We start from the raw sequence: 13,376 nt of genomic DNA on the forward strand, positions 1-13,376 counted from the left end.
ACAGACATCGGTTCTCTGCCCTTGGCCCTGCGTGGTCCTGGTGGAAGACGCCAGAGGGGTGGCTGGCAAGTGGGCATCTTAGCAAACCATTAAGGAGCTTCTGGCAGGCCAGGAAGGAACCCACAGGGCTGTTCTTTTTGAAGCCCTCCCAATTAGATATATAGATCAGCAGTTTAGGATGAATGTGTGCAATACTAGATTCTGGCCTTCACACTGAGATTGAAAACAGGATATAAAACCAGCAGCCAGATTATTAGATTGGATTGCTGCCTTACAAGGGGGTAGAGTGGGATGGGTACATTTAAAGTCAGAAAGTATTGGCTGGTTAACTGTTAAAAATATGTATATATTATTTAGTCAGTTACAGAAGGTGGTAGGTAAATTTCTCCTCCTCATATCCTATCTCCCCTACAGCAGGGGAGGAAGTGAAATTTTAGCAGACAGCCCAAGAAATGACATTTTACTTGAAGGAAAAACTTTATAAATAAGGAAATAGTTACTGAGAGAGGTTTAGGAGTTTCTGTAGAAGCCATTAAAAGTTGAGTATCTAACCATTTCTTATAAAATTAGAGCCAGGGAGAGGAACCAAATATTTCCATGACCCTATAATCACCTGTGAAACTGCTCTGGAAACTTGTTTGTAAGAAAAAACCACAGCTGGGAGAGCAAAGGAGGAAATTTGTCCCCTTTGAGGAGAGAGAGAATCTGAGGATATTTCTTCCCCTCAAAGGATTATGGTCTAGGGCTCAGCTGAGATACATAAGGGACATTTTAAAGAAAGAGGGTTGTTTCTGCCATTTGCATCCCTGCATGTTATTTCCAGAAAATGCAATATCCCACTTCTTTCTTGCCTTAAATTGTCATATTTTCTTGGAGGCCATTAGCGTGGGCTACACTTTTCTCTACGTGTGACTGAAGTTTAGAGAGTAAACTTAACTTTGAAATGTGGATATGTAGATTGGAAACATCTAAAGTATTTCCTAGACAAGTTAGATTTGGTGATCATGGCCGATTCATATTTAATCGTTGTGCAGTGTTTGCGAATAGTGAATTCCCTGCCCACGAAATATATTGGCCCTAATGTGAATTCCCTGCCTACGATGCCAGTTACGTAAGTCAACCTCATGTGCATTAAGAAAGATAATATAGTACTCTGTGGCCAATGTTCCTTTCTAAAATTTCTTGGTTTCATAGATTCTTCATAAGGACAATTTACCTCTGTTGATTCATTAATTAGCTTCCCTGGAGTTAAGGGGAGCAATGGGAATGTTGGAGATATTGGTGTCTTTAGTCATTGAAATGTTGTTTTTCTATTTATTTATTTGTTTGTTTATTTATAAGACAAAGTTTTACTCATGTTGCCCAGGCTAGAATGCAGTGGCGTGGTCTTGGCTCACTGCAACCTCTGCCTCCTGAGTTCAAGCGATTCTCCTGCCTCAGCCTCCCAAGAAGCTGGGATTACAGGCACATGCCACCACGCCCAGCTAATTTCTGTATTTTTAGTAGAGATGGGGTTTCACCATGTTGACCAGGCTGGTCTTGAACTCCTGACCTCAGGTAATCCACCCACCTCGGCCTCCCAAAGTGCTGGGATTACAGGCGTGAGCCACCGCACCCAGTCAAAATGTTGTTTTTCAATGTCTTCATGACATGTGATAAAATGTTTTGGTTGAGATATTTGTCCTTGTAATTTATGCACTAAACACGTATGCCTGAGAAACTTGGCTATATGACAGCTAGGATAATAATGCCATGGTTAACTATGAATACACAAAGTTCTTGGTATTTTCAATAAGCTGGTAGAATATATACCAAAATTCACTTTGAGAATATTTCTGGTAACTACATGCTAGTATACTGTGTATTTCAAAGTAGGTGACATGTGCCCGAGGCCTTTTTCTTTCCAGTGGAATGAGCTTTTACACATTCCTGATCAAGTCAAACTTTCTAATAATGCAAAATTCCACCTATAATCTTTACAAATGGCCAGCCAAATACTTTTTTGAAAATTTCCAAGGATTGGAAGCTAACTGCACTGTGACACAGCCTCTCCCATGACTGGATAGCTGAACTGAAATGTGCTTTCCCATAATTCGTTCTTGTTCTTGTAACAGAATAGCTAATTCCTCTTCCACAAGCCTATTCCAGATTTTTTAAAAACGAATATGTGTTTTCTTCAGTCTTCTTTTTTCAAAACCATAATTCTCAACTTCACCAGTAAATAATTTTTAGGACCCCTTCTAAGTCTGGTCAACTTTCTCTGAAGTTTGTCAATTGCTTTCATAAAATACAGTCTCTGGCCAAGTGCCAAGTTCACGCCTGTAATCCTAGCACTTTGGGAGACTGAGGCAGGAGGATCACTTGAGCCCAGGAGTTCAAGACCAGCCTGGGCAAGATGCCAAAACCCTATCGCTACCAAAAAAAAAAAAAAATTAGCCAGGTGTGGTGGCATACACCTGTGGTCCCAGCTACTTCAGAGGCTGAGTGGGGAGGATCACTTGAGCCCAGGAGGCGGATGTTGCAGTGAGCCATGATTGTACCACTGCACTCCAGCCTGGGATACAGAGCCAAACCCTGTCTCAAAAATAATAATAATACAGTTTCCAAGTATGAACAAAATACTCAGAGTATGGTCTGACTCACTCAGAGTTCAGTGAGTCTTTAATCCTAACCTCCCTTGGTCTGAACAACTATCCTTCTATCAAATAATTACTATAGATAAAAATTCAGTTCAAGCTAACACTTAATTTTAGGTTTGAAATAATTTTGAAAAGGGCATTTATGCAGCATGTTTAAATCAACCTGAGGAATCTTAAACAACTATTTTTTTGGGACCTTAACTAATTTCTCTTTTGAATTCAAAAATGTCCAAATGCAAGACCAGGAAGGTGGACTTGGGCTGTTGGTGCTGTGATCTGAAACACTCTCGGTACTCTGAGGTATCTTTTTCATTTCCAGCCCTAGACCCTTGTTCTGCTTACATCAGCCTGAATGAGCCCTGGAGGAACACTGACCACCAGCTGGATGAGTCTCAAGGTCCTCCTCTATGTGACAACCATGTGGATGGGGAGTGGTACCGCTTCACAGGCATGGCAGGAGATGCCATGCCTACCTTCTGCATACCAGAAAACCACTGTGGAACCCACGCACCTGTCTGGCTCAATGGCAGCCACCCCCTAGAAGGTGACGGCATTGTGCAACGCCAGGCTTGTGCCAGCTTCAATGGGAACTGCTGCCTCTGGAACACCACAGTGGAGGTCAAGGCTTGCCCTGGAGGCTACTATGTATATCGTCTGACCAAGCCCAGCGTCTGCTTCCACGTCTACTGTGGTCGTGAGTACCTTCCCTGTGCTCTTTTTCTCCACCAACAAGGCCATGGATGGAGTCCAAAAGTGCCAATTATAGGATACGCAGTTACAGTGACAACTATATCTCAATCTGAACAACATTGATGTGGGGCCAAAGATACCTCTAGATTGTGATTTCTGAGATCTCTTTATAGAACTTCTGAAAAATTCCTGAAGAAATAGAAGGGGAAAGGAGCTATGACTTTGATCAGTTATTTTTAATTTTGTCTGAATTCCATTCAAACAACACATTAGAAAATGAAATATTGGGCTAGGTGCGGTGGCTCACATCTGTAATCCCAGCACTTTGGGAGGCCGAGGCAGGTGGATCACAAGGTCAGGAGTTTAAGACCAGCCTGGCCAATATGGTGAAACACCGTCTCTACTAAAAATACAAAAATTAGCCAGGCGTGGTGGCAGGCACCTGTAACCCCAGCTACTCAGGAGACTGAGGCAGGAGAATTGCTTGAACCCGGGAGGTGGAGGTTGCAGTAAGCTGAAAATCACGCCATTGCACTCCAGCCTGGGTGACAGAGTGAGACTCTGACTCAAAAAAAAAAGAAAAGAAAAGAAAATTAAACATTAATTTAGGTTATCTAAATAGTGGATTTCCAACTTGTTTGAGTATGGAGAACCCCTTTTTAAGATCTCTAGATAGATAGATAGATAGATAGATAAATAGACAGATAGATAGATAATCAGACACCCATATGGTTGGATTGTGTTTAGTGTCCACTGATTTTTTAAAATGATATATAATGGGAAGAAGCTACTTTGTGTCAGTAATACTTCTAATTTCTGTGTTATTAATCCTGTCAAGATCTGTATTCATTTTAAAAATAGAGCACTAGAAGAGTAAGACGTAACACTTTCTTAGTCTATAGCTCATGTATGGTGAGGTTTTAGATTTGCAGACAGTCTGTGGCCACTCAAGGGCCTATGGATCTGAAGTTGGGAATCATTGATCTAGAAGACAGAAGATGCCCTAGTTTGTTGTTTTCCATTGGGTTATATAAACCCTGAACAATGAGAGTTCCCTCGATGGTGGCTGGAAACTCATCTCCCAGGCTGCACTCATGAGGCTTTCTCAAGGAGAGGGTCAGCTGGATGCAGTGGCTTGTGCCTGTAGTGCCAGCTACTTGGGAGGCCAAGGTGGGAGAATTGCTTAAGCCCAGGGGTTTGAGGCCAGCCTGGGCAACATAGGGAGACCACCCCTCCTGCCCCACCACACCATCTCTAAAAAGAATGAAAGAGTGTCCTCTGGTCTCCTCCTCTCATGAAGATAATCTTTATTCTTCCGTAGATTTTTATGACATCTGCGACGAGGACTGCCATGGCAGCTGCTCAGATACCAGCGAGTGCACATGCGCTCCAGGAACTGTGCTAGGCCCTGACAGGCAGACATGCTTTGGTAAGAAACTCATCAAAGGTAGAATCAGGCTATTAGGATTGAAAGGACAAATCAAAAACTCTTCCTGCCTCAGAGCGCCATCATTTTCCCAGTTTGTGTCTCCAAACACTTGGAATGGTGTTTGCTTTTTAGTTTATACCTGGACTGAAAGCCCCACACCAAATTTGTATCATGGTTAGGGACAGTGGAGAATTGTGCCCTCCACTAGAGTAGCCACAGGTGGCCATGGCTCACTTGAAATGTGGCTAGTATGACGGAAAAACTGAATTTTAATTTAATTTAATTTTAATTTTACAATCAATGTTTGGCCACGCACGGTGGCTCATGCCTGTAATCCTAGCACTTTGGGAGGCGGAGGCTGGCAGATGGCTTGAGCCCAGGAGTTCAAGACCACCCTGGGCAACAAAGAAAAACCTCATCTCTACAAAAAATATGAAAATTATCTGAGTATGATGGCATGTATCCATAGTCCTAGCTCCTCAGGAGGCTGAGGTGGGAGGATCACTTGAACTTGGGAGTTCAAGGTTACAGTGAGCCATGACACCACTGCTCTCTAGCCTGGGTGACAGAGCGAGACTCTATTTCTAATAATAATAATAATAATAATAATAATATCTTTAATATTGATTATATATCAAAGTGAAAATATTTTGCATATAATTGGATTATACAAAATATTATTAAAATTAATTTCACCAGTTTCTTTTTTAAAAATTTTAATGTGACTACTAAAAAATTTTAAATATGTAATTTGCTTTATATTTCTGTTGGACAGCACTGGTCTAGAATTATCTAAGGACTTACTCCTCTAGCTTCACTGATATAATTTTGATCATTCTGAGTAGCAAGAAAGATGAGTCAGATTGTCCGTAGGAAATCCAGAGTTGTTGAATTGTATACTATGTTGTCTATAACTAGAAGAGAACAGAGATGAAAACCCCAAGATTGAATATCATCTCTCTTTCTCTTTAATGTTATGAAGGTTTTGGATTCAGACTCAAATAGATTTTAAAACAAGTCTAGAGAGAAAGGGGAAGATTGCCCTACCCAGGTCCCCCAAGAAGAACAGTAACAGGTCAGGATTGAGGCAGGAGATTAAGGTGAAAGGAGCATAAAAGGCTTATTGGTGTTTGTTTGTTTGTTTGTTTTTGAGACAGGATCTTGCTCTGTCACCCAGACTGGAGTGCAGTGGTGTGATCCCAGCTTATTGCAGCTTCAACATCCTGGGCCCAAGTGGCTTCTTGTTTTAGAAAAGCTTTTGCTCTTCAATCTCCTAAATGAGCCAGGGGCAATGACTCATGCCTGTAATCCCAGTGCTTTGGGAGGAGGAAGCAAGAGGATTGCTTGAGACCAGGAGTTTAAGACTAGCTTGGGCAACATAGTGAGACCCCCATCTCTATAAAATAAAAAATAAATTAGCCAGACATGGTGGCAGCCTTCCAAAGTAGCTGAAGTTTCAGCTGAGGCAGGTGGATTGCTTGAGCCCAGGAATTTAAGGCTGCCGTCAGCTCTGATTGCGTCACTGCACTCCAGCCTGGGCAGAAGAGCAAGACCCTGTCTTAAAAAAAAAAAAAATCATAAATACATCAATAAATAAAACCTCCTAAATGAACCCCACTGACCATCCTGTGGAGCAGGTTTCAGCCCTGCCATAGGAGTTGTTAGGGGTCTCGTGTGGTTGATTTTGAGTATGTGATTTAATGCTAAATGGCTTGGGGTAGGGGCAATGGTTCCTGAAGTCTCTCCCTACCCTCATGTATTCCTGTTCAAAAATATTTGGCTTTATTTTAAGCCAGGAGTTATTTATGCATTTCTTTGCTTTTATTTTAATATAACTCTTAAGAGGTAATACATTTAAATGGTTCTCAAATTATTTTTTATTTTTTATATTTTTGAGACAGAGTCTGGCTCTGTCGCCCAGGCTGGAGTGCAGTGGCCGGATCTCAGCTCACTGCAAGCTCCGCCTCCCGGGTTTACGCCATTCTCCTGCCTCAGCCTCCCGAGTAGCTGGGACTACAGGCGCCGCCACCTCGCCCGGCTAGTTTGTTGTATTTTTTAGTAGAGATGGGGTTTCACTGTGTTAGCCAGGATGGTCTCGATCTCCTGACCTCGTGATCCGCCCGTCTCGGCCTCCCAAAGTGCTGGGATTACAGGTTCTCAAATTAAACAACATGAAAAAGTATACAGCAGGCTGTCCAGCTTTCAGTCACCCTCTTGCCCCATTTCCCTCTTCCCCAGCTCCATCCCAAGGAAACGGTTGTATTATTTTCTTATATGTGCTTCCAGGGTTTCTACAGTCAGATTTTAAAATGCAAATATATATATGTGTATTAGCCTGTTCTCATGCTGCTAGTAGAGGCATACCCGAGCCTAGATTTATAAAGGAAATTTATAAAGGAAAGAAGTGTAATTGACTCACAGTTCCACATTGCCGGGGAGGCCTCACAATCATGGCAGAAGATGAATGAGAAGCAAAGTCACATCTTACATGGCAGCAGGCAAGAGAGCATGCGTAGGGGAATTCCCATTTATAAAACCATTGGATCTCGTGAGACTTACTCACTACCAAGAGAACAGCATGGGGGAAACTGCACCCATGATTCAATTATCTCCACCTGGCTCCACCCTTGACATGTGGGGATTATTACAATTCAGGGTGAGATTTGGGTGCAGACACAGCCAAATCATATCAATATGTTTACTTATTGGCCATTTTTAAACATCAAAGGTAGCGTATCGTTCACTTCTCTCCCTTAATTTATCTTAGACAATCTTTTTCTATCAAAGCCCCAAGTTCCTATGTGGGATCTGTGGGACTTCAGGGAGGTGAATCCTCTGAAACTGTAGACAGTGTTTTGTGTTTGTGAGCATGTGTCAATTTTCCTTTAGTTTTTATTTAAAAGTAATACTTTTAATTATTGATTTTAAATTATATAATTTGTTCAGGCAGCATACAAGAAAATAATATAACAGACACTCATGTACCTAGATTTAACTAGAGTTAAGTTTTGCTTCCTTTTTGTTTTTCTTTTTTTTTTTTTTTTGAGATGGAGTTTCACTCTTTTGCCCAGGCTGGAGTGCAATGGCACCATCTCAACTCACTGCAACCTCCACCTCCTGGGTTCAAGCGATTCTCCTGCCTCAGCCTCCAGAGTAGCTGGGATTACAGGTGCCCACCACCACGCCCGGCTAAATTTTTTGTATTTTTAGTAGAGAGGGTTTCACCATGTTGGCCAGGCTGGTCTTGAGCTCCTGACCTCAGGTGATCCACCTGCCTTGGCCTCCCAAAGTGCTGGGATTACAGGCGTGAGCCACCGTGCCCAGCCCTCTTTTTCTTTTTTTTTTCTTTTTTTTTTGAGACGGAGTTTCGCTCTGTCACCCAGGCTGGAGTGCAGTGGCCGGATCTCAGCTCACTGCAAGCTCCGCCTCCCGAGTTCACGCCATTCTCCTGCCTCAGCCTCCCGAGTAGCTGGGACTACAGGCGCCCGTCACGTCGCCCGGCTAGTTTTTTGTATTTTTAGTAGAGACAGGGTTTCACCATGTTAGCCAGGATGGTCTCGATCTCCTGACCTCGTGATCCGCCCGTCTCGGCCTCCCAAAGTGCTGGGATTACAGGCTTGAGCCACCGCGCCCGGCCTTCTTTTAATTTACATAAAATTTTGTAAATACAATAAAGCCATCCTACCCCATCCTGCTTTCTTCTCTCACCCTCCAGGGGTAATCATTGTTTCGAAGTTAGCCTGTGTTCTTCTGGTCCCATTTTAATGCTTTTATTATTTATGTATGTACCCATAACAGTAGATAGCATTGTTTTGTGTGTTCTTAGAATTAACATAAAAATGATACCTTACCCAATGTGTGAGATTTTCTCTAGTAGGTACCTGTAAGAATGGAACTGCTGGGGCATAGAGTGTCTTCATTGGCTATAAACAATAAACCCCCAAATAATGATGGCTTTAAAAAGTAGAGGTTTATTTCTCTCTCATAAGATAAGCAGTCCAGGCTTGGAATGGAGGCTTCTAAGGGACCTACCCAAGCATGGATGTCACCATGTCCACATCCGGGAAGGCTATGAGCCTCTAACCGTCTACTTTCCAGGCGCTATAATGAGGGAAGGGAAAGAAGGGGCCCTGATAAAGATTCTTAATATTTTCAACTACATTTTGCATTTCTACAAGTTCTGTTTGTTTGTTTTCAGTTCTGCCTTGTCTTTTTACACACTTCTTTTATTTTGCTTATTGTCCTTTCTTTGATCTTTTTACTAATTCTTAAAATACTTGTATTATGGACTTTTCGGGATAATTCTGTTATCTCCAGTTCAAAGCCTCCAATGATCCCGCCAGCGCTGCCTCACAGTGGATCATTCCTCATTTAAGTGTCTTGTGGCACACCATCTTCTGTTGTAGTTTTCTTTCTGGAGGACACCACTCTTGTCATCTGGTATCTTTGTTTAGTGTGGCTATAAAGGAATACCTGAGGCTGGGTAATTTATAAAGAAAATGGGTTTATTTGGTTTATGATGCTGCTGGCTGGGAGACTGAGCATCTGGGGAGGGCCTCAGGCTGCTTCCACTCATGGAGGAAGGTGAAGGGTGCTGGCATGTGCAGAGATCTCATGGCAAGACAGGAAGTGAGAGTGAGAAGGGGGAGGTGGCAGGCTCCTTTTAAACATGCTGAAACTAATCTAATAGAGCAAGAACTCACTCATTACTGCAAAGATAGCACCAAGCCATTCACAGGGGACCTGCCTCCAAGATCCGAACACCTTCCATTAGGCCACACCTCCAACATTGAGATCAAATCTCAATATGAGGCCAGGCATGGAGGCTCATGTCTGTAATCCCAGCACTTTGGGAGGCCGAGGCACTTGGATCACTTGAAGTCAGGAGTTCATGACCAGCCTGGCCAACATGTGAAACCCCGTTTCCACTAAAAATACAAAAATTAGCTGGGCGTGGTGGCGCGTGCCTGTAATCCCAGCTACTCCGAAGGCTGAGGCGGGAGAATCGCTTGAAACCGGGAGGCAGAGGTTGCGGTGACGTGAGATAGTGCCACTCCACTCCAGTCTGGGTGACAGAGACTCTGTCTCAAAAAAATAGAAAAATCTCACTATGAGATTTGGAGGGGCCAAATATCCAAACCACAGCACCTGGTTTGAGGAAGTTTTACACAGAGCACTTTTTCAAATGCTTCTGTTGGCATCATAGATTCTTTATCAGACCAGGCCAAATTTTCCATCAATTTCTCAGCTTCAGGATTCCCCATACCGTGTGGGAAGTGTAAAACCGTACTTGAGCCACGGCAGAGCCCTGGCTTGGGGCTTCCATTGTTTGTGAAGGCTTTTCTTTCTCCTAGAGCCTTGGGCAGAGTTTCCTTATTGTTTCCTTGGGCCGCTGGGCAAAGTTCTCCCCATCTCATTGAGGGGATACATTTTCTGGGGTTCTAGACTTAAGCAGGGTTTCAGTCACAGCTTATCTCCTCTCCTGGGGCCAAGGTCATGACTCCTGTCACCGCATGGGTGTTTAAACCTCAGTCCATGGTTTGTGTCCTATCTGGGCCTGTTATTCCTGAGGACCATGACAAATTTAGCTCCCAAGCTTCCATTTCCTTGTTTGTAGAAAGAAAGGCATAGACATTTTCTGCCAACTGTGCGTTTTTTTACAGCAAGAGTCCATACCCTTCATCAGATTCTTAAAAAGATTAGCAACCATTGCTTAAGTACAGTGTGAGAATATACTAATTTGAAAAACAGATTTTGAGGGCAATAGTTCATATTATAAAAGAAAATTGCCTTACAAAATATTTTATCAGCTATTTCCTTCTGTAACGTAAGCTCCTCTCATGACTTAAAACAATTTACTTTATAAGTTTGTATTTATTTAGCAACTTCTCAGGAACTCATTAAAGACAGTGAAATTCGCCAATACAAATAAGTAGGTGTACCCAGGACACAAAAGGAACTTCATTTTCCCATTGTTTTTCCCTGAAGAGAAGGTGATTGGCAAGCAATTAGGTTCCTTCCACTCAGTAAAGGACAGATGAACCAATAACGTGGTTAAGGAGATCAGGTAGATGGGAGCGATGATACTGGATCAGAGTGGGAGCTGGGTGGTGGAAGGTCCATCAACAGGATCTGAAAAGATGTGGAAACTCTGCCCGGGGGGTTTGGGAAAGGCTGAATCACTCAGCAGTATAGAAACAGTGTGGTTTCTCTTCTGCAGATGAAAATGAATGTGAGCAAAACAATGGTGGCTGCAGTGAGATCTGTGTGAACCTCAAAAACTCCTACCGCTGTGAGTGTGGGGTTGGCCGTGCGCTGAGAAGTGATGGCAAGACTTGTGAAGGTGAGAATGGGCAAGAAGGGACCCAAATCAAGAGCCCAAAGGAAGCCACTGGCTTATTCTCTGATGTTCAGGAAACTGCCTTAGTGTCCAAAGAGAGCAACAGTCTGGCTGTGCAAAGAAACGACAAAGGTGTTCATCAACACTGAGAATACTCACGCTGTGGACAGGATTCAGTTTTGATTTTGTCTCTAAGATTCAACAGGAGCGAATTTTGCAAGAGGCAGAAAGCCACATTTTGATACGAGAAATAAAAATAGGGTGTTCTGGCCAGGTGCAGTGGCTCATGCCTGAAATCACAGCACTTTGGGAGGCTGGAGTGGGAGGATCACTTGAGGCCAGGAGTTTGAAAGACCAGCCTGGGCAACATAGTAAGACACTATCTCTACAAAAAATTAAAAAATAAAAATTAGCTGGGTATGGTGGTGCATGCTTGTAGTCTCAGCCACTCAGAAGGCTGAGAATCCTCAGCCTTGAGCCCAAGAGTTTGAAGCTGCATTAAGCTATGCTTGCGCCACTGCACTCCAGCCTGGGCAACAGAGAGAAAATATCTCAAAAAAAAAAAAAAATGAGGGGGGATATTCGGTATTTCTCAAACTTTAATGTGCCTATGAATCACTTAGGCTCTTGTCAAAATGCAGATTCTGATTTAGTAGGTCTGAGATCAGGTCAATATATTGCATTTTTAAAGACATTCTAGGAGTCACCTATGCTGCTGGTCCAAGGAGCACACCTGGACTAGCCAGGTAATAGAGGCAGTAGCATAACCACTGGCTGACAGCTGTGTTTCCCAAACTTCCCTGCTGCTGAGAAGCACCTAGGACTTTTACACTTTAGCCCCTCCGAGACCCTCTCCTGCAGCCTCAGCTTCAGAGGAGCTAAGATGGGGCCTTAGAGTTTGCGTTTTCAACAAGTTCCACGGGTGACTTTTATCATCTTGGAAGTTTAAGCCATTTCCTCTCCTCCCCATATGCTTTGTGTTTATGGGAGATGAATACAGTTTGGGGGGATAAATAAAATAATCTATTTAATTTTACTTTTAGATCTGTTTTTAATAGCAGACATTTTATAGGACTTTATACATTTATATAACTAATAACAAAAAAGAATTCATAATATATATCAAATAATTGAAATGGAAATTGCCTACCATTATTATATGAAACTTAGATAATATACCTTCTCTAAGGCACATTTACCCTTGCAAATTGTCACAGCTAAAATTCGCCAGGCACGGTGGCTCATGCCTGTAATCCCAGTAGTTTGGGAGACTGAGGTGGTTGGATCACTTGAGGTCAAGAGTTGGTGATCAGCCTGGCCAACATGGTAAAACTCCATCTCTACTAAAAATTCAAAAATTAGCTAGGTGTGATGGTGGGCGCCTGTAATCCCAACTACTCAGGAGGCTGAGGCACAAGAATCACTTGAACCTGGGAGGTAGAGGTTGCAGTGAGCTGAGATAGTGCCACTGCACTCCAGTCTGGGCAACAAAGAGAAACTCCATCTTAAAAAAAAAAAAAAAAAATTCCATCACTTCTACTTTAATAAGTCAGAATTCTCATGACACCCTGCAGATTATATGGAGAGATAAATGGTGTAATTGTTATTATTTACAGAGGATATATATTTGTTCCTTAGGATAATTAAATTTGTGGAATAATCGAGCTGTGATACTACTTACAAAAGTTCACTTTATTCTAGCTATATTCAAAATAACAAAATACTATGCCAAAGGGAAAAATTATGGCTAGTGTCCTTATTTTATTCCATGCAACAAACTTTGCATTATTAACTGAGAGACCGTTAACGGGAATATTAAATTACTGTTCCTTATAATAAGACTAAATGTATTTTAAACTTTATTGAATGGGGTAATATCCAGAGTCCTCCTTAAATCTTAATTATTTTATGTACTAATCTTTGCATGTTTGAATGCTAATAAAATGTTCCATAAAAACATTTGTAATTATTTATGAGTACTTTATTGGAAAGATTGCAGTTAATCCTCCCTCATATAATCTTAAAACCTAATAACCATAACTGAAAAAATATTTTAGCAGAAGATGAAAATTAAGTGTGAGTTATACTTTAGGATTAATATTCCTGTTTATAACCCTTAAGTTTTATTGATAGTCCAAATATATATGTTTCTTTAGCTAACCTATTTGATAATTATATGTTCATTTTTTTTTAATGGCCTTTTTAATTTTTTTTTTTTTTTAGATTCAGGGGGTACATGCACAGGTTTCTTACATGGAGACATCACTTAATGCTGGGG

At 41.9% G+C, this 13,376-nt stretch overlaps 1 protein-coding gene across 1 annotated transcript in view; it reads left to right on the forward strand.

Annotated features, from left to right (window-relative positions):
• OIT3 (oncoprotein induced transcript 3) overlaps positions 1 to 13,376 on the forward strand; it is a 45,348-nt gene that overhangs the window by 2,398 nt on the left and 29,574 nt on the right. The window contains exons 2-4 of the mRNA XM_033208778.1: positions 2,959 to 3,333; positions 4,651 to 4,758; positions 10,979 to 11,101. Of these exons, the coding sequence (XP_033064669.1) occupies positions 2,959 to 3,333; positions 4,651 to 4,758; positions 10,979 to 11,101 (606 nt within the window). The remainder of the gene's footprint in view (positions 1 to 2,958; positions 3,334 to 4,650; positions 4,759 to 10,978; positions 11,102 to 13,376) is intronic.

Source organism: Trachypithecus francoisi, unplaced genomic scaffold (assembly GCF_009764315.1).
Source record: "Trachypithecus francoisi isolate TF-2019V2 unplaced genomic scaffold, Tfra_2.0 Lachesis_group9, whole genome shotgun sequence".
Taxonomy (NCBI): domain Eukaryota; kingdom Metazoa; phylum Chordata; class Mammalia; order Primates; family Cercopithecidae; genus Trachypithecus; species Trachypithecus francoisi.